The 22,559-nt window shown below is 42.1% G+C and overlaps 1 protein-coding gene across 1 annotated transcript; it reads right to left on the minus strand.

Annotated features, from left to right (window-relative positions):
- Window positions 1-260: 260 nt before the first annotated feature.
- Window positions 261-21,827, minus strand: LOC112250811 (neurturin-like). Its single transcript, XM_024421265.2, has 3 exons — window positions 20,550-21,827; window positions 7,232-7,475; window positions 261-3,717 (listed from the first exon to the last, which is right to left on the minus strand). The coding sequence occupies exons 2-3, from the start codon at window positions 7,446-7,448 to the stop codon at window positions 3,299-3,301; spliced, it is 636 nt and encodes a 211-aa protein (XP_024277033.1). The 5' UTR covers window positions 7,449-7,475; window positions 20,550-21,827; the 3' UTR covers window positions 261-3,298.
- Window positions 21,828-22,559: the final 732 nt, after the last annotated feature.

Below are 22,559 nucleotides of genomic sequence, written 5' to 3' on the forward strand. Positions count from 1 at the left end.
CTACAAATATAATTTAGTATATTTTTACTTGAAATGCAGACAAGTAGATTCAATGAGTCACGATGCTCATTCATTAGCAACAGTTATGCAATATCCTACACCACATTGCCAATGGAGAATCTGAAAATCAGCTTCTTCTGGCATATGTGTACCATTGTGCGTGATTTAGAACCATGATTTGTTGTAACTGACCCAATAATAGATACACTCAGATTGTTCAGTGAGACTTTGTAAAAGAACAACATACAACGTTATATTTTGAACCCGATTAAGTTTATTCAACGGTCATAATATGTAGAATATCATACATGTAAAGTCCACTTTGGCACCAATAGTTCAATAAATAAACATATTCCTCTTTTTCGATGATGCTATCTAAATAAATAAACCATAACTTACTCTCCAATAAATATACATGATCTTTAATACAGATGCATTGCATCAACTTTACTGCAGTTGGTCAACGTAGTCCAACAATGCCAGAGCTGAAGGGTGTTGTTTGTCATTTCCCAAACGTTTCCCTCCCATTTTGAGAGGGAGTTCAAGGGAGGTAACGAGAGGAAACTAAGGAAACCTGAGGGAATTTCAACCCATAGATATACTGTATTAATAGTGCTGAATAGACTTAGTAATTCGTGATGGCAAATATAAGGGTTATGAAAATATATAACGACAAATACATATAGTATATATCATCAACATTAAGACAGCAATTTGTTTTTCTAGCTGCTCTTTTCTCTTAAATTGTCATCCATTTGAAAAGGCAAAAATAAATTAATTTTAATTTTTGTCCTTCAAAAAAGACTTAAAGGGATAGTTCACCCAAATTACAAAATTAAACATTGGTTTCCTTAACCTGTAAGCAGTCTATGGACAAGGTATGACAGCAATCCATGCTTTGGTTTAGTTTCCCTGGCCCTGTTTCCAAATGCTAACATTTTAGCATTTGTGGCACAAATCCCATTCAAGTCATGGGACCGATGTAAGCCGTTTTTGCGCATTATGTCCAAATAATTCGAAAGTATCTGAAATTGACTGTGAAGCTCAACAAAGCCACTTAGATGATTTGAACATGATACCCGGAAAATGCGAATATTTGTCCCATGACTTGAATGGGATTTGTGCCATTTGCATTAGGAAACATTAGGAAACAAAGCATGGATTGCCGTGCTGTCATATGTACCTTGTCCACACACTGCTTACAGGTTAAGGAAACCAGCGTGTCCTTTTGTAATTTGGGTGACCTATCCCTTTAATTATTTGATTGAGACGTCCTCAACAATGTGGACCATTGTAACATGCCAGAGATATACTAATTTCTCTACATGCAAGGGGCAGTCTACAGCTAATCTGGACAGCAAGTGTCTGTGTACTGATTATTCAGAAAGGGAGGAATACTTTGGTTTTTAAGCACATTTAGACTTGAGGGTATTATGGTCCTGGGCTGGAGAGGCCTGTTTTCTTAGCTTAACGCCAGCATGGGCCTTTAATTAACTTTCTGCTCTAACTATATGATTGGTTTTAACTTAAGAGGTATCTCCACTGGTTTCAGACTTAAACCTTACTCTACCTCTCACTATACTATAGATGCTCAGGTGAAATATCTAATTGGGATGAAGTTACCATTTCGATGCAGCTCTCAGTCTAAAATGATTTGTTTACAGTTTTCGAGTATGAAAGATTGTTTCTGAACTCATGTCATTTTAGTTTTTTTTGTCTTGCTCTTGAACCTGTTCAAGGTGTTTTACGATAAGGTTATTTATTCTAAGTATATTTGGCCACAATTAATCTAAGAGAATGATTTCTATTTTGTTTTCAAAATGACTGTTTAACGAAACACGTATTAGGCTATCAAACCTGTTATGGTAACATCACATGTGTGGTTAATTCAAAATGTCTCCAGTGTTCCCTAATCATGTAGTGACTAAAAATAGTAGTTAGTGCTGCAGAGTGGCTTGCATTTCTCTATTTTGTGCTCAGTGCTTTTGGCCAAGTCAGTTAAAAAGGAGGTAAGTGGATTAGGGTAGTCTATTATGGGATTTGGACAAATGGTATGGATTTGTGGAGGCTAATTCAGGGTAAGACTGAAGCACAATCCCTCTCACAGTCACGTTTACGATGCAGCAGTCACCCAGTTAATGCACCACTCTGCCTAGATGATCAAACAAGACTGCATTACTCTACCATCTAGGTTGTATTTGATGACTTTATAGTGATCTTGCTGCAGAAGGATAGGGATTTCTGATAGCATGTTGTTTTTCTGTTGGATTTCTGTTTTCCGGGAAAGGGCTTATACAGCCATAGCCATTCCATTTGATTTACAAGCTGCTGTCATTAAGATTAAATCACCCATACAGGCTCCATTTAGAATGCATGCAACAAGCATATGGCTGTGGTTGTTTTTCTACCCTGCAACTTCTTATGCCAATACAAGTCATTAGTGTATTTACTACTAAAATATCTTATTTCAGTCTGTTTCTAGCGATGAATACAGAGGAAGCAGTAGGAGAACATTTAACGGTTATTTTATACTGGGTGTTGGTTTCCATTATTGTTCGACATAAATGAGGTAGATTTTCATGGTTACTGATAAAGGCTGGAGATTTCATTATTTAGTTCATTTCTGGTGATATGAAGGAATGACACACATTATATTGTGCGAAGCCGTGTTTCTCCAGGCCCTCTCGTCTTTCCTAGTCTCCTGTACTGTTGTTGCTGCTCCATTGGACTTGCCTTAGTGATATCTCATGCCTTATTAATGGTGCAGATCAAGACGTTGTGGGGAAGCCTACTGTGGAAGCTTCATATTGCATTCGCTAGCTTATTCTAGTATTTTCCATGAACACACTCCTACAAACTCATTTCTGAAAAAAATGTACAAGTGTGGTATCAGACCAGACTGGCAATAGAGCATGCACTAGTTATACCTCAGCTGGTATTTTGTATACATGTAGGTAATGGAGCCATTGCTCCATAGTCCACAATCAAGCAGCAAATCATTGCAGTAACTGTTATTGCCCCATGATGACACATAGGTCATATAATATATTACCCTCACAACCGACAGAGAAGTATCCCATGAAAGGCAAGGAAAGCAAAACAGACGTTTGCTGATGTCTTTTAAAAACAAACACAAAATGAACCGTCTTAAATAGTAGTAGTTTAAATGTCCGTATTCCCTGGCATTGTACTGTAGGGATCGATTCTTGTGTACTCCTGTTTTTGATTTTGTAGCAGTAGTTGTTGCGTTTCCCATGTTCGACACAGTATCTGGGAAATCAAAATGGCTATAGAGGCGTTATACACAGCCACAGGCCAGAGCAGAAAAGTTATGGAGCGTCTTGTATCTGTTATTGTTGTCCAGGAAGGAAATGTCATCGTACTCCTTGGGCCGGCAGCACGGGCTCCTCTCCCTCTTCGAGATGCCTTTCCTCGTCCATTTCTTCAGTATGACGTCGTAGTTGCGTCGGCTAGCTTTACAGTTCCCGCTGCAGTACCTGAAGAGCAGCGTTTCATCACTGTGGTAGCCCAGACCCAGCTCACTGACAGTCACTTCCACCTCCCGCAGGGAACATGGCTTTGATGCTTTCTTAGCCCGTTTAGTCCTTTTGCTCTGCCTGGCCTCCTGCCTGGCCTCCTGCCGTGCCTTCTTCTCCACCAGAGTCCCGATCATCTGCTTCAGCTCCCCCTCTGTGAAGCTCTGGAACATGTGCATGACTGCAGAGAAGAGAAGAAGAGAAGATGGTGTTAGGCTAGAGGAAGATACAACCATTAGAAACGTCCAATCAATCTGTTGAATATACAGCATGGCCTGAGAATGTCTGTGAGACCCCAGCCTCAACCATTGTCAGTTTGGAAAATCGAGAATTAAAAGATCCATACGGTTGTTGGTACAGGTTTTCAAGTACTAGTAATGTGGCTTTGAAAACAGCTGCATCACCTGTACCTGTGAAATGTACTGGAATATGCAAGTAACTTCCAAAATAAAGGAAACCCCAACATAGTGTCTTAATAGGGCGTTGGACACGAGCCGCCAGAAGCACCAGAACAGCTTCAATGTGCCTTGGCATAGATTCTACAAGTGACTGGAACTCTATTGGAGGGATGCGTCACCATTCTTACACAATATATTCCATAATTTGGTGTTTTGTTGATGGTGGTGGAAAACACTGTCTCAGCCTCTGCTCCAGAATCTCCCATAAGTGTTCCATTGGGTTGAGGTCTGGTGACTGAGGCACACACACACACACACACACACTTTAAACCCCCTATGCTTTTATCCGTGGTAGCCAAAATAATGAGCAACTGGGTATTTTTATACATGACCCTAAGCATGATGGGATGTTTAAATTGCTTAATTAACTCAGGACCCACACCTGTGTGGAAGCACCTGCTTTCTATATACAGCACTTTGTATCCCTCATTTACTCATGTTTCCTTTATTTTGGCAGTAACAGTACCTGTGTAATGCTAGCTTTAGACTTCCCTCAGTTTGTAGAGATGAATTGCAAACAACTGAAACATGTTCATCCTTTCCACTTGCACGGATCGTTGGCTTGGCGAACCACAAGTTCTCTAAAATCAGTCTCTTATCTATCATCAATGACAGGTGTGTCTAACTAAGTGATTTTTTTCTTCCAAAAACTGATAGACCAAGGACCTTTTCAGAGTGTACATAGTATCTCTCATGCTGTACATGCACACATACATTGCGAGTGACATGAGCCTTTTCCAAAGTTAAAACGTTGTCAGTTGTGCAAATATTGAGCTCCAGTCCAGCTGCTAGCTATATACTTGACGGAGAAAGTCATATTTTCTGCAGAGTCCATAGAAATGGAATATCCCCTTTCAGACCATGGCAATTTGGCTGGAACACCGGTGGTTGAGTCTTTGTTGAACTATATTTGCCAAGTTTACACATGTTAAATACAAGCACATTTTAACACATTAGGAGTCAATGAAACTTGTTCCCCAGATGTGTAGGAGTGGAGTGAGATGTACGTTGCGCATTGAAACGTATCCAGTGCATTCGGACACCTGATCCAGAACCTCATGCCAGAGGGATTACCAAATACCAAAACATATGCATATCAATTAAAAGGGGCGATCTGCAGTTCAAACAATAACAAAGCATTCTCCTGCCTCTGTTTTGGTAAAGAGCTGAGGGATGGGGCAGGAGAAATGTAACCACTCTCCAATTCATAGACAGAGATATGGATGCAAGGACTGACCATGAGATCAAGATGTTTTGCAGCTGTACAGTATTTCTTTACAATGACAATGTTTACAAACAATGGAGAAAAATAGGCTTATATTTGGGGTTCAACAGTTTTTATTTAACCAGGTAAGTTGACTGAGAACACATTGGCATTTACAGCAACAACCTGCGGAATAGTTACAGGGGAGATTCATGTGCCAATTGGAAGCTGGGGACGATTAGGTGGCCATGATGGTATGAGACACAGATTGGGTATTTAGCCAGGACCCCAGAGTTAACACCCCTACTCTTACAATAAGTGCCACAGGATCTTCAGAGACCACAGAGAGTCAGGACACCTGTTTAACATCCCATCTGAAAGACAGCACCCTACACAGGGCAATGTCCCCAATTTTATTTTAGACCTGAGGAAAGGGTGCCTCCTACCGGCCCTTCAACACCACTTCCAGCAGCGTCTGATCTCCCATCCAGGAGTGACACTGCTTAGCTTCAGAAGCACGCCAGTAGTGGGATGCAGGGTGGTATGCTGCTGGCTAGTTGAACTAAGGTCATGAGGCATTTCCAAGTTATATTCTTTAAGAATCCATGGGCATATATACCATTCATTTAAAAGTCCAAAAATGTATTTAGTAATCACAGATTACCCCTTTAAAGATACTTTCAGGTATTTCCTTCACCAGAGGTTTAGATATCATGGAAAACAATGCTTTTCTGTCTGACGATTCTGTTCTACATTGCCCCTTAGGGTCACCGTACTGTTCTCCAGTTAGATAGAGCTGTAATTAACTGTTCATTCTATCCTCTCCAGGACACAACATTTACTTAAAAGGCTCAGGGTCTTTTGCAGCGCCAGGGGGCATGTTAAATCCTAAACCCTATAAACTCAGACACTTGAAAGACATGGACAGTAATAGCCCTGTATTAGCCTGGCTCACTGACTGACACTCTGTAATCAATGGTGCTCTTGAAGCAATAACACTTCGCCGTTCTCTGCATTCACAAATGAAATTGAAAAAGGCCTTCCCAAAGTAAAGGGTTTCAAATTCGGTCATTTGTTTCGTGTGAAGATCTCCCCATGCCCTGGCAGTAGCATCACAGATTAGGTGATTAGGCTAGCTGATTTTACGCTTGACCTGGCCTTGAAAATCTCTACTGGATAATCTGAATAATGGTCTGAGAGTCACACTCTGAGTCCAGGCCAGAAAAAGGACACTGGATAGAAAGTTTCGGTCTGGTAAAAAGGACTTTTAAAGAAATTCCAAATCAGTCACGCTCAGTTTCGCAGCCAACTTTCTATTAGTTTGAAAATAGTTTGACGTCAGCGGATGAGTGATAACGAGAAGCCACAGTAATGTACAGCCCAAAGCCAAAGGGACAGAATGTGTACATTTTGTCTTTACACCAGGCTCTTCAACCACATGGCCAGGGATGTTAGCTCTCTAGCCTCCACTAACTCACTTAGTGGGACTATCTAAAACTCTTCTTATCCCCATCCCAACGGACATACCCCGGGACCATCACTGACATTTTACATCGCTGAATCTTTTATGTCACATTTTCTCATGAATACTGCATCCCCTCTAAAACCATATCAGGACGTTACAGGTGTTTTATCACCCTCAAAGTGCAAATGCTTCTGGGATTTTGAGATGACGCTCCAGACCTTAATGGAGTTATCTGCTCTCTGGACATAACATTTGATTTGATTACCCTGTCTGTCTGTAAGCTGCAGTTGGCAGCTATGCTGTCATGCTCTGTCAGTAGATGTACCGTGGCTTTGTCTGTAAAGGGACACTAATGGTGACCCTCAGATTGGCTGAGAATTATCCAATTTACTGTTGACACCAACACATGGGTGACAAAGCATACATTCCTCTTGACTGGTCTCCACCCCAACATTTTCTTCACAGACCAATGACATCAGAGCTTTAGCAAGGGTCAATGAGAATATCCAAACCAATCAGAACATCTGGACCAAAGTAGTTGGTGACTGAAAATAACGATTTTGCTTACATTCTGTCAAAATGTTGCCAACGCCTTCCACCGACCGCGCTTTGCGATGACGGCCGCCGATCAGGGAGGAGTTGGAGGACAAGGACGTCCGCGACGAAGACGTGTACCAGGAGGGGATGTGATGTGGCGGAGTGGGAACCATGATTCGAGTGAGGAAGAGGGACAGTGCTGCTCCACAGAGAGTCAAGGCGATGGCGGCGCACTTCCATAACTTCATCTTAGAATAAGTAGGAGCATTGACACTCTGAAAGACAAGGAACCACAAGGAAAGAAGTTAAGAGGAATGTTTTCAATGCAACACCGGACATCATAAAATGATGTTCGGTGTTGAACTTCATGCAATTGATGACATATTACAGTATGTTTCACAGTCCCACTACCATAAACAGTGGAACGAGCCTCTCATTATTAGTGGTCTTCATTTCAACAGATCTTATTCTCAAGATGTCATCTGAAGTATTTTTGCCTTCAACAAAATGTGTTGTCCCTCTGCCGAGGCCATTCTGCAGTGGCTCTTTTACAGGTGTGGATTGTTAAGTGTGGTTTTCTAAGTGTGGTTTAGCCCAGATAAAAATAGGTATTTCAACCCCGGCAACCCATGCAAGAGGTTCCCGATCACCTTTATTTTTTGTTTGTACCTTTCAGTTAATCAAAAGTGAACAGGGAATTGCAGTCAGCATACAGCTCTGTGAGGGAGGTTACACAAGCTGACCAATGGGATACTATTGTGAGTCTATTGTGAGCATGGATGGGATACTATATATTGTGAGCATGGATGGGATACTATATTGTGAGCATGGATGGGATACTATATTGTGAGCATGGATGGGATACTATATTGTGAGCATGGATGGGATACTATATTGTGAGCATGGATGGGATACTATATTGTGAGCATGGATGGGATACTATATTGTGAGCATGGATGGGATACTATATTGTGAGCATGGATCGGATACTCCTTTGGCATCATGTCAAGTCCCAGATGAAAAGTCTATTACCATAGTAGCCTCCAGAAATCTCTCATTCCACAGCAAGATTTATCTTGTTCCGGTTGTCGTCTCCATTTCGCAGGACAGAGACATGTCGGGTATGTCTGTGTTTGAATGTACAGTCGTTGTCATGTAAGCCAGCCTTGCATTAGTTTACAGAAGATACTTCTCGCCGTCACAAGAAACACGTAAATATGTAACCTTGAAACCCCGGCCAAAGAAGAAAATTGTGCAATTGATCCTTGAAAGATCTGAGCGATAATGAATTTCCACAATCTTCTAGTTGGCTTTGCTTGAGGGCTTGGCTGCGTAGAAATGTTTTAAACTGAACTATGCAGCAAGAGATTTTGTTTTCATTATTTATCTCTCAAGAGTGTTTTATTGGCTTCACAGTTTGATTTAGGCTCCCATTGTTGTGGTATCTCTCAACGATGCCTCTGTGTGTAAGCAATTCTTGTCTCACAACCATAAATGATGTTCTGCGGTAACTATCCTGAAAGCTCTTTTAAGTGTTTGGTGTTGTGTTGCATGCTTCCATACTGTGATTGGTCTGCGTTGAATTATAACCCCTTCGGCTCTAGAACATTCGCCATAATATTTTTTTTGCACAACTACAGAAAGCATTTGCAAACCCTTCGACCCTACTGTTCACAGCAGGAGGGTTTTCAAGTTCTTTCTGTTGTTGTGCAAAAAAAAACATTATGGCTAATGTTCTAGAAGCTTACTGCTAATCAATACCATCACATGTCAATCTTAGCAGTCATTTTCATAACTGGAATCTTTACACTAATTGTAGGTGTAGACAAAAGGAGTGATAAGCCCTGGTTCCTAAATAGGTTAAGATCCTCTTCCAGTAAGGTTCCAGACTTCAAAGCCCCTTGTCCTCACAAGGTCAAATTATATTTCTAGGGGGGGTTAAGGTTAGAATTAGTGTTAGGGTTAGAATTAGGTTTAGGAGCTAGAGTTAATTTTAGGGTTAAGGTTAGGAGCTAGGGTTAGGTTTAGGTTCTTGGGTTAAGGTTAGGGTTAGGGTAGGGGTTAGGGAAAATAGGATTTTGAATGGGACTGAATTGTGTGTCCCTACAAGGTGTGTGTGTGTGTGTGTGTGTGTGGTTGTTTGTGGGCTCGAGCGCCTGTGTGTGTAAATGTTCTTCCATACAAATACATGTGAGACATGGCGGGGTGCAAAACATTTCTCCAGATCAGGAAATGGTGAACTGACAGTGGCTGAGGACATATCCAGACCAGCTCTGTCAAAGTGTTTTGCAAGACTGGGGGTGAGTGCTTTGGCCTCTGTAGGGGCTTCGTCAGGGTCTGTCTTTCTGGTCTTCTCTGTAGTGTGGCACGCTAGGAGTGAAAACGTGCTTGGAGAAATGAAAAGAATGCAGGCCTCCTGTCAATACGCACTGGTTATTTGCCTTTTAGTCAGAGACACTACCCACTGGGACCAGCGAATGTCTTTGAAACGTCACTAATGGTTTACTGCCTTGTCAACAGAAGCCTCCTGTTGTGGAGTATTTTTGTTGTTTGATTCAGGTACGACCAGTCCCATAAATGTGCCCCATTGTCTCCTCAGGATTAAAGGCCGTCGCATACTATCCAGTTGAAACCTGTGGCGCCGTTTCGTGCATATATTGTGACGACATTCTGTGCGTTATTCTTTCGTTTTGGTTCGTGCGCACACCAGAAAATGTATGCGAGCACAGTCATTTGCTTACGCCTAGCCGAGTTCTGCTAGGAGCAAACAGAATCTAGTCTGCAGTCGCCTTTGCTCAGCACGCGATAAAGGATTACTCACTATATGTACGCCACTGTATTGCCAGTTTGGTGCTCAGTGAAAAACATTCAAACAACACATACACAAAAGGCATTCAAACAACACAAACAGTTCCTATTCATTTTCATCCATACCACCCTACTATATTGTAGGCCCTTACTATGCTAATTCAAAATACAAATGGCCTTAACGACACTGTATTACCTCCCTGAATAGTATACCCATTTGAGCAGAAGGCATGTCAATTTCCAGCAGAAACATGCTTTGAGGTTTAACACCAAATGAATTGCAAATGAATTCCGTGGCATTAATTTCTTATTACATGAAATTGTAGCTATAGATTCCTTTTCGAGTTGCTCATTTGCTTGTGTGTCTCTGTACAGCACTGAGACACAGTAAAAGGTGTGGTAAAGCTAAATGTTTCCTCTGGGATCTCTGTACAACAGAAGCATTACCTCCATATTGTGGTTGACTTACAGGCCTCAATGGGAGAAAGGGTCTTAATCCAGACCAGTAGTGGTGCGTGGGTAAAATCAGTGGGAAAGCCAAGCCAGGAAAAAATCTATTTTACCACCTATGTGATAATTTTGTTGCTTTCTCTATAACCTGCTAGTTCTTCTGCCTTGCCACTGTCATATATAGGCCTAAGGCTAAAACAATAAGAAGACACAGTGGCAGAATAAATTCAACCACACCTTTGTTTCATCACAAAACCGGAGGACAACATCTCTCTGATGAAGTCCACAGAGTATTTTGCATGTAACAAACAGCATGGTCAAGGAAGTTCATGTTTCCGACATTTTCGGACTACTATACAAAACAACAATTTAGTCCAATCAATGTAAGCTAAATATGATGTGGCTGTCCATGGTTCTGATTTCTCTCTCTCTCTCTCTGTGTGTGTGTGTGTAAGTAGAAAGAACATGTTGACTTACCCTACTTGTAAAGAAACACCAATGCCATCCTCCTCTCTTTCATGTTGACGAACCGGTCTATGACTCTGTCATACAGTACACACTTTTATGTTTTGTTGTCCTAGACTACCTGGCTAAAATACTTGCCTGCTAGCCTGACTTCCTTTCATGTGCAATGTTAGCTAGCCTTCTTCAACATTAGCCTTCTACAACTAGCTAGATATTGAACTTCCATCCTCGCAGGCCAGGGGCACAATGTCTGAATTTATGGTTGGATCCAGAATCGCCCTTGTAAGCATTGGCCAGTACGGAAAATTAAGTAAAACTACAAGTCCAAATCCCTATCTCCATCCATAGCTAATTTAGAAAAGAGCCAATTTTAGCTAGCTAGCTATCCACCAGAAAACAACGAGATGCAACAATCAAGTTGTTTCTGTCAATGACGTATTGCACTTCATGGGATGTGATTGGAGGGAAGCCAATGACAAACTTTTTTTCTTCACCAGTACCTTTCACAGTTGAGCTCACCCATTGTAGCGCAACGCTGATAGGCTATTATGTTGTACTTTTTTTATCAAGGGAGGCCAAATGCTCACTGGCTTCCCTTGCATTCAATGCTACCGGCGGCAACAATATCATAAGCTTTTTGACCAGACAGCATCATATCGATTGCCTACACATACAGAGACAGGGGGGTGCTCATTCACTCGCTTGGATGCTATCTCCGGTGAGATACATTCAACCTCTTGCGAATTGAAGGAGAATGAAACACAGAGAGACTAAATCATTTTTTCTCTTTTCTTGGTAATTTTTTGGGGGTAACCTGGCTTCTTTCTCTTGGCATCCACGAATAAACACCAGTGATCCAGACACTAAATCATATCAGCTTTTGTGCAGTTTAAGTGGTGTACAGATGTATGATCTTAATTTGATCACCCTTTTGCAGGAGAACTTGTAAAACTGTAATGTAAAACTTGTAGTGTATTTGATGTTTAAAAAGGCTTCTGAAGTTGGTAATTTCCACAATTTCAGACTTGATTTTCCCTTAAAAATATATCAACCCCTAAAAAAATTGCCTGTTAATTATAATCCATATAATAATTCACATTTCCTGTTGCTGCATACCACTGCTGGCTTGCATCTGAAGCTAAGCAGGGTTGTTCCTGGTTGGTCTCTGGATGGGAGACCAGATGCTGCTTGAAGTGATATTGGAAGAAGTCTGTAGGAGGTGCTCTTTCCTCCGGTCTAAAACAAATATCCCAATGCCCCAGGGCAGGGATTGGGGACATTGTCCTGTGTAGGGTGCTGTCGTTTGGATGGGACTTTAAATGGGGTTCCTGACTCTCTATGGTCACTAAAGATCCCATGGCACTTATTGTAAGAGTAGGGGTGTTAACCCCGGTGTCCTGGCTAAATTCCCAATCTGGCCCTCATAGCATCATCCCCAGCTTCTAATTGGCTCATTCATCTCCACTGTAACTATTCCCCAGGTCATTTATGTAAATTACCTGATAAAATAAAAAATATTATTTTCCTGCTGTAGCAAACTGGCTCCCCATTGTGCTTTGCAAAGTGTGAAGTCATCTTGGCCCTCAGAGTCTATTTTTTTTCTAATGTCTTTCTTGACCTCCAATGATCTATCAGATCCAGCATGGGGCTTCTTTTGTGTCTTCTCTGTTCTGTCTCTATCTCCTGACTCCACAGGACTATGTTTTAATCCTTCATTCGCTCTTCAATGGAGATTAGCCAGAGTAGAGAATTTCCTCGAGTAATATTCTCAGACTTTTGCATTCATTACAGAGGAGTGTGCCAGCCTCTTAGAAAGATGACTTTTTAAAGGTTGGATGTCTTTGTCATGTAAATAACTTCTTATATCTGCAAATTGTGCATAAACTTCAGCTGTGTGTGTGTCTGTGGGGGTGTGTGTGTGTGTGTGTGGGGGGGTGTTTATACAGTATGTGTGCATGGATTTTTGTTTATCTTCAGTCTCTTACCATGCATTTTTCATCAACAAGCCTAAAAGAAAATGCATTCTTTTCTCATGATGCCCATTTGTATATCTTTTGGAAAACAACTAGGATCATAATTCATAGACCACTTATCCAAGAACAGTACACCCTCTCCCTTCATAAGAAGACAATTCAATTCACACAGGACATTTTGGGAAAGAAGCTGTAAATTGAAATGTCAGGTTTTATACATATCTATTCCAAACTCAAAGGAAATGAAATTCACTTTATGCGTATTTATAGAGTAACTCTAAACAAACTCAAATAAACCAAATTCTTCTTACTCCTATTGTCAAGTAGGTCCTTCACTTTTGGTAAAGATCCACAATGTAGTTCCAAGGCCACTCTTCCTCTGTAGGCGTTCTCAGGCCTCAACAACAATAGAGAGACGAATTCAGCCCATCTGTCTGTCTTGTTTTGTGTTTATGTTCTGTAATCACTTGAGTAAAAATACATGGAGACGTGATAAAGTGGGGTCTTTCAGTAACCAACAAGTGCAAGAGGGAAGTAAATCACGAATGGGAGTTGTCCATACATGCAACCTTACATCATCAACTCAACTCTACAATGATCTCTCACAAAAAAAAAAACTATTCAGAATTTATATTCAGAAAGATGACCTTATGTTTTAAATTCTAGGACATTGATGAGCACGTGCCGTGCTCTTGGTAGAGATAAAAACACAATCTGCTGTTTAGCACTTTACAAATCAGGATTAATTCTGTTGAGTTGGATCACTGTGAATGTGAACACTGTTTGGGTTTACTACTAGACTCTATGCCATGGATCAATTGCAGTATTATAAGGAAATGTATAAAAAGTAGGAACATTCCAAGTGCTACAAGAGAATCAAATGTACATCCACAGTGAGGTCCACAAGCTTTGGTCATTTAAGGGTTAAGTGTTTGGAGGAGGTGAAGGCATGTGCTATATAAAGGGCCCTCAGGTGCAGTCCATTACTTGACACACAATGTTCAGATTTTACAGCAATGTCAATGGCTGCAAGCCTCTACAGAAGCACAATCACTTAGCTCAAAGGTACCTCCGTAACCAACCGTCCTGAGAAAGGCACCAAAACGCAAGCCAAAAAGACTCAAACTCGACCCACTACACCGAGAACATCACAGCAGGAGCAAAGAAAAGCGATACAGTACCTACATTTTCTCTTCCCAAGCAGAGGAGAAGGCTTGGGCTGAATTCCTAATGGTCTACGTTATTGTACGGTCAGATGTCTTCAAGGCCAAACGGCAGGGCAGCAGCCAGGGAGGACTATAGAGAGCAGCATGGCTCCTAAGATCAGGCGTGGATTAGCGCTGCTAATGCCTCCCAGTTTATCTCCATCACGTGGGCCGCGATTTACCCAGCCTGGCTGAAGGGAGTCACCGCCTGGAGGTGTGGGGATGGCCGTGAGGGGTAATCTGTTTACCACCACCATGAGCCTCATCTGCAGGATTCAGAGAGCACTCCACTACACATGCTGAAGGAGTCAGTAACTATAGTATGGTCCTCCATTGGGATGGTCAGACTCAGGATGAGACACACACACACACACAACAATCTCAAAAACCCCAAATTCTCTCTGACAAGGGTAAGGATAACTGGTTTCCATTATGTAAGATACTATTAATGCAATTCAGTCACCGCATTATATCTACACATTGGTGCTTCTGCCAGAGAACAGAGAGGGTTAAAGGTACTTTGTCAGTATTAAAGGGGGCAGATCCTGACTGCTTTGAGGCATGTTGAAAGAGGACTAGATGGAGGGCACTGACCACAGTTCCCATTATGTGTGGTGCAGATCAGGGGAAATACCAGTAGGCTCCCCAGGGTGGTGTCCCTCATCCCAGAGGTCAATTGGGGTTATGTGAAGAACACCAGCTAAATAAAGGAACCTCTGGTTGGTTTAGTTCACAATGTGGACGCTCCTCAGAGGAGGAATGGTAGGACCAGAATTTCAGAAAAATAAATAAAACGATACTAAATATATTCACAGGTCACCAAATAACTGATTAAAACACAATGTTTTGCAATGAAGGTCGACAGAAGCCTACCCCTAAGGGTAGCACCATTGTGTAGCCGGATGACAGCAATTTTCCATCCTCCTCTGGGTACATTGACTTCAATGCAAAACCTAGGAGGCTCATGGTTCTCACCCCCTTCTATAGATTTACACAGTAATTATGACGACTTCTGGAGGACGTCTTCCAACCTATCAGAGCTCTTGAAGTATGAACTGACATGTTGTCCATCCAATCAAAGGATCAGATAATTAATATAGTACTGAAAGCATATGCAACAGCAAGCTAGCACTGCAGTGTATAACATGTGGTGAGTAGTTGACTCAATGAGAGAGAGACAATAATTGAACAGTTTTAAAATTGAAGAGAGAGACAGCTAGCTATATTTTGTTGCATTTTGTTTCTTCTCAGTTTACCTTTCACTTACTTAGCTAATGCAGCTGATTTAGCCTACTCAACAAGCTGACTCAGAGAGGAATGTTATTTATTTTAGCTAGCTGGCTAAGGCTATCCAACACGAAAACTCTTCCAAGTCAAGATAAGCTTTCGGTTTTATTCATTTATTGGAACCCGGGCCTGCTGGTATAACTGCTAAACTGCTTACTTTACACTGTACTGCGTGATTGGACACATGGATTGAATTTTGGGTTTACTAACATGTTAGTTCTAGTTTGTTGACTATAAAGTTAATATGGTGACAATGATGTAGACTGTGTAGCGGTTTGCGGTTATGGTATGAAGATTTGGCTTGGAGAGATTTTTGAGCCTGGTGACAGACAGCTGTTGTGTTATGCACTGAAGTTCACAAGGGAAGCGAAAAGGTGAGAGGAGGAGAGCACATAGATGTGAGAAGGAATTATATAACAAGCAAAGTGATGATGCTGTAAGTGGCTGCTATGAAAGTGAACTGTGTGTGAGGGGATCAGGGGTGTATTCATGCCGCCGATTCTGTTGCGAAATGTTTCTTAAACGGAAGCAAGCGGAACAAAACGAGGAGGACCTATCTGAATTTGTTTGAAAGAAACTCTCAATTTGGACTAATGAGTACACCCCAGATCAGCTATATGCAGGCAAGAGTGTGTGAGGTAGTACTCCAATTTGTCTCTAGACCTGTGCACCTACATTATAAAAAAATGTATGCTAGGTTGTAGCAACCTTGTGATGGGTAAAGGGCAAATTGTAGCATCATGTAGTAGCCTAAACCTATCGATGTTACATTGAGCTGAGTGAATGTAATCTGAATGACAGTCATCCAATATGCTGTAATAGAAATAAGGCAATGCTAATAAATAAAATAAATCTGCCTCCCTAATCTTGAACGTCACCAACCGCCACTGGTTTACATTGATTAGATAACATCTTCACGGAGGAACCTCTGTTACTGTGCCATACTGTGGTTGGAATGGTTGTTTCAATAACACTATCAGTTTAGTTCCCTTCCTGATTTTACAATTAGGCAATGTAACATTTACATTGACGCTGGAGCTGGAGCTGGAGGCTGATATTGTTGTTCATCATGACCACCAGATGTTTTATGTGACCTGAGATTCAAAGACATACATTGAAAAAAAATGTTTTTTAAATGTAACCTTTATTTAACTAGGCTGAAGTGTTTTGTTGATGAGCAGAGGTGACTTCTGCCCTGAGACCAATAGATCCCAGTTCGTTTGTGGTTTCATTGTGATGACCTCACAAATGAGACGTGGCCTACGCCCCGTCAGGGGTTGCAGAGGGCGTACCCCTGACTCACTCAAACACTCACTCCTCTGGGCTACCCTACATGCTGGCCCAGGGTTCTGAATCTCTTGGAGAGTTCAAGCGGGACTAATACAAATACAAATGACGAAAAGTTTGGCTTCTAACAAAGTAATCCTTTTCAGATGCAGTCTCCCAAGTGGAGGTGAAAGATCAGTGGATATGGGCAGTAAATATTGCTCATTTCCCCCTTTACACAATACATGGACTCAGGACTGATGCCAAATATATATTACATTTTCGGACATCTTTTTTTCTCTCAATTCCATTCACGTTGTAGGTGTGGCTGCGCTGTCGTAACACATTCAGACATTTTCCTTAAGCACTCAGTAATAGTTTTGTTTCTCTGACTAGCAGATATGCTGAGGGAATTGCCATTCTCACAGTATTGTTGTGTTATGATGTAGTTTATTGTGTTTTCACGCCTTGCCATTTTGGTTTTTCCTTTCAGCAAAGCACTAGCAGGCAAGTTGTAAACACACAAAGCATGGCCAATTTGCTCAAGTCTATTCAAAACTATTCAAAAACTCAAGTCAAAACCCATTGCCATCTCAAGTATTGTTAGGCTATATTAATATTCTTTATTTTCCTTTTAGTGATAGATGTGTAAAGTGTGTAGAATATACACTGGCAACATTTATTTCAACTATTGTATTTTCTAATACTGTAAATATATCTCCCACTCAGCTAAAGCAACAGCAACTGTCTACTGAGCTCTCTAATCATATTTTATCTTACTACTGCAGCAATATTTAAACAATCCACACGGAACAATCTGTACTGTATTGATACACCAATGCACATCCTAATCTGCACCAATGCAATACACCAATTAATATCTCCCTCTGAAACACGTATTACATTTCAGAGAAGGTGACCATTCAAGATGGCATGCAGGTTGAGAGTGAAGGGGGGATTCAAGGACATGTTGTTATCTCAATGTTCAATCTGTCTAGAAAAACTGATCAATAAACTGTTCAATCTACCATAAGGGCCAGGGGTCTGAATCGCTTGGTTAGTTCAATTTCTCATCTCAAACTCTACTACTCTGTCTCCTCCCACCCTCGACCCTTTACCAACGCAACCTCAGCTTCTCTCCTGCTTCCTAGAAGTCACTCAGGGAGGTATTTCATTCATTCCTCCCTGGTGTTGAGGAAATACCATCTCCACCTGCACTCAAGACAGCGGTCATCAGCCCCCTTCTACCGAAGCCCAACCTGGACCCGGAGGTTCTGGCCAATTATAGGGTACAGGTGGATCCGTGAACACCTCTAGTTGGCACCCCTCTCCAGGTCCAGCACTTGCCCATAACCCACCTCACCATTGCAGGCCAGAACATCCCTCTCTCATCTTCAATCTCCAATCTGAGTGTTAACTCCTCTGTGACCTTCGATGATCACTTCAAACAGCTGTGCAAAGCATAATTCTGTCGCATCAAAAACATTGCCAAACTCCGTCCCACTCTTACTCAGTCTGATGTAGATAAGCTCAACCGTGCATTTGGCTCCTCAAGGCTGGACTATTGCAAAGCACTCTATTCAGGATCCCTGGCAGGAAGCTCTAGACTCTCCAGTACATTAAAAACAGTGCTGCCAGGATCCCGATGAGCGTGAGTAAGCCTGAACACATAACCACCATACTGGGATCTCTGCTCTGGCTCCGTGTCTCACTCAGAATCAAATTCAAAACCCTCTTGCTGACATTCCAGTGCACCCATCCTTACCTCAAAGACCCGCTGCTATCCCAGAACCCCACCCACAACTTCTAGTCGAGCGATAGCCTTCTCATCAACGTCCCCAGGACCAAGCTCTGCTCAATGGGGTGGGCTTTCTGCTTGAGGACCACCCCGCCTCTGGAATGCACTCCCGGACCACCTGAATGCACCACCGACTCTTGGATCTTTTTTAAAATGGCCTAAAAAACATCAACTTCAGGAAGGCCTTCTAGTAGTTATAGCTGTGTTCCTTGTTGTCCCTTGTAGACTCACCTGTGCTCCTTGTTGTCCTTGTCCCTTGTAGAGTCACCTGTGTTCTTTGTGTGAGTGGCCCTGTCTAGTTATGGCCATTCTCTTGTCTACATCTTTTGTTTTTATTTATTTGAATGCATTTACTTTAGCACTTTGAAATGTTTTTTGAATGAAAAGCGTGTTATAAATTCTATGTATTTTTAGAATTGTTATTAAGGCAACGCTTCCATACTGTAAAGGCTGTACTGTAAACACTATAGGTATTTTATTCCCCTTAGTGCCCTACATGAATGGCACCATTAAGTCATACCATCTTGAAAGGCACAAGAGACAGCACACTATTTTCATCTCAAACGGAAGAGAAAGGCCTATGAATTGGAGCCTGTTATTAAAATAAACTCAGCCTCAAGCCGTGACCTTGAATCAACGTCAATAGTTTTTAGATTTGTTTATCTTAGCAGTAGATCGAGGCTACTGATAGATCGAGGCTACTAGGCCTATACTATAGCCTATATGCCTGATACATGGTTTGGAAGCTTAACCTACTAATGTATGTTGTTTAGTTAGTTTTGCGGAAGACTTGTAAATGATGATATTGCATTGTATAACATATGATACAATAACATACTATTTGGAAGTGTGGTTAGTATTTGGAAGTATGGTTAGTACTAGAGTCATATCTCAAAAAGAGTCATCACCTATTGCAGGAGGTTCTGCCTTCGCCACAGAAGTGGAAAAGATGGAAAAGCGTTTATTTTTTCTGCAAATTATATCACAGCTGGAAGATACATTTGAGAGACAAGTGAACAGGCTCATATCTGCTCCGTCTCTAACAAACAAATCAATACATCTATAAGCACAACTGGTCCTAAACATGACTGACCAACGATGCTACCAAAGTTGATGTGATGTTGACTGGCTACAAACATACGTAGACTGTAATGTCGGCAATGTCCTTTAAGTTATCTGGTAAGCATGGGCTTGACTATTCCCTGTCGGTTTCGCATGGGTGGATTTCAGCTATGTAGGTGCACTTCCTACACAATGTAGGTCTTCCTCTTCCCTCAACATAGTGTTGCAACATGTGTTTGAGACAGGGGGGCACTCATTTCCCATTGACTTATTATTGGGTTACTCCAATATGACTAGATTCAATAGCTTCTAACCCAGACATGAACTAAAAAACAAAAGTCCTTCACCTGCCTCCCCCGTTACATCGCATGCCAGTCATAATGTGTAATCAGTGGAGGCAGCTTAATAATAATGGCCGAAACAGAGTGAATGGAATGGCATCAACCATGTTTGATGTATTTGATACCATTCCACTCCAGCCATTAACACGAGCCCGTCCTCTCCAATTAAGGTGCCACGAAACTCCTGAGATTGTAATACATTCAGCTTTATGCTCGTGTGTCAATCATGTCAATCGTTGTTGATCTGACCATGTTGTCCTCACAGACGGCCTCAGAATCTCTCCCTAAGCAGCTGGCTACTAATACAAGTGAGATTTCAGTTCCTTGCCCATTGACTTTTCACAATGTTGTCTTAAAGTATCTTTCTGAGGTTGAATTAAGTTTTTATATGGGTTGCCCTTTCCAATTGTTTTCTGGGACAGAAAATACAGCCAGCAAAGTTGTTTGGGGATTTACTTTATGATACTATGATGTTGGTCAGACATGTACAGGTCTGCTAAGCAGGACAGAACCAAACCAATTTTGAAACTGCAGCACTAACAATAGCTTCTGGGACAGTGATTTGAACATGGCCACTTAGCACCTTACTTCTGTTGGTCCACTCATGTTTAAATTAAGCACTTAACAGTGATTACTGTCCTCCCACCTAAGCCCCAAGCTTAATCAGACAAAAGAGGATACCGCGTGTCCTTACCGTTCGCCCGGCTTATCCAGACTCGTCTGCGTGTCTAACTCTTCGCTTGACCTCCGCTCAGGCGAGACAGAGTAGTAGAGGAGAGAGTCGTAGCAGCTCTCCCTTCAGCCCAGTGGTCAAGCAGTCCAACTCGGTGGTCAGAGTCAGAGAGTAGCGGGGCTTTCCCTCAGGACTACCAGGCTGCTGCTGCGTCTGTGCATCTGCTGAAGACCGTCGTCACACATCCAGAGGCTCCGCTGGTGGAGGAAGAAGCCCAGAATCCCCATAGTTTTACCTCCAGGTGCTCAGAGTGCCTTAGTAAAGCCAAGGTGTTAGGTCAGATACAGTCTTGTAAAGGTATAAAACACAATGCCTGAGGTGTAGAGTTGTTTCCTCCAGATGACTCTTCCCCCTTCACACACAGCCAGACTGTCAGGTATGCTGAAGGAGACCTGACAGACTCCCCGAGAGAGAACCAGCCCTGGAAATCCAGCACCTCTTATGGTAATAAATAATCAGTCCACAGCTCCCATACACCAACACTGTGTTTCAAAGAAAAGCAAATGTGGAAAACAACATCAATTCTCTAGAAATCTCCTGCAGTGCGTTGTTAAATAAACATCATGTTATTTACGCAGGACTGAAATATGGTCAAATCTCACGAGAGTACTTTTAAAAAAACTCCAAGATCCAGATGAGTTCAGTCTGTCCATTTCCCTATGTTTAGATTATAGAACAACAATCTCTGAACAATACGAGATGTTCAAAGAGAGCTTGACTGAGCTGTTCGCTCCACGGATTTCTTCAACACTGCAGAAAAGTGAGGGAAAAGAGGATCATAATTGATTAATGATACGCTCTTCCAGACCTCTTAATGTTAGTATAGGTTTTCCAGTAACCCTCAAGTTTTCCATTCATATGAAACATCAATGAAGGTTGAAACAAATATTATATCAATGTGCGTCATGAAAGGTGTATCCTCCTTTGGGTCCTTGAGAGTTAATTCCAGCTCCGTCCTCTCACTCACAGACAGAGAGAGAGAATAACTCCAGCGTTGAATCTCGGCGCTCCAGTGATGGAAACTTCAGAGATACCGAGTGTCAGAGATACTGAGTGCCCGACTAAGTGGGAGCCCCGCTGATTGTAAGTGTGGCAGCTGCTACATGTCAATCACAGAGAGAGAGAGAAACAGGCAGACACTGAAGCAATGTTCCTTCTGGAAAAGTTCAAAGTATCCTCTTTTGTTGATGTACAGTGTAATGTAGTAGTACTCTCCTGCTTGGCTCGAGCATGCTCCCATCAGAGCGCCCAGCTTTAGACTGTTTAGAGGGATGGGAGCGCAGGATGGACAGAGGGGGGAGCTAAGTGCAACAAGCGGGGTGAGGGATTGAATGGCCTCATCACTATTTTGACCCCCCCTCAGCCTCCTCCTTTCCTCCCTTCCCATTCCAGACATAAATACAAACGCGCATGCACGCGCACCCACACACATTCACACACGCTAGCTCCACCTCTCCAGAGCTCAGGCCAGTGGCAGACTCGAGTCAAATCAAAAGACTCTGGCTTGGAATATCTCTGGACTGCAGTTGATGTGTATGTTTGTGTGTGTGTCTGTGTGTGTGTGTCTGTGTGTGTGTCTGTCTGTCTGTGTGTCTGCCTGTGTGTCTGTGTGTGTGTTTGTGTGTGTGTGTGTGTGTATCTGTGTGTGTGTGTGTCTGTCTGTCTGTCTGTTTGTGTCTGTCGGTGTGTGTGCGTGTCTGTGTGTGTTTGTGTCTCTGTGTCTGTCTGTGTGTGTGTCTCTGTGTCTGTCTGTGTGTGTGTCTCACACTATCTGTGTGTTTGTGGGTGTCTGTGTGTGTGTCTGTCTGTGTCTGTCTCTGTGTCTGTCTGTGTGTGTCGGTGTGCGTGTGACAGACAGACAGAGACAGATTTGATCATTTAAAATACAATACAACCACACGTGGATAATGCATTTAAAATCGAGGACGACACAAAACAGTTTGACAAAAAATGTCTGTTGTGGTCTTCTTA

Source organism: Oncorhynchus tshawytscha, linkage group LG05 (assembly GCF_018296145.1).
Source record: "Oncorhynchus tshawytscha isolate Ot180627B linkage group LG05, Otsh_v2.0, whole genome shotgun sequence".
In the NCBI taxonomy this organism is placed as follows: Eukaryota; Metazoa; Chordata; class Actinopteri; order Salmoniformes; family Salmonidae; genus Oncorhynchus; species Oncorhynchus tshawytscha.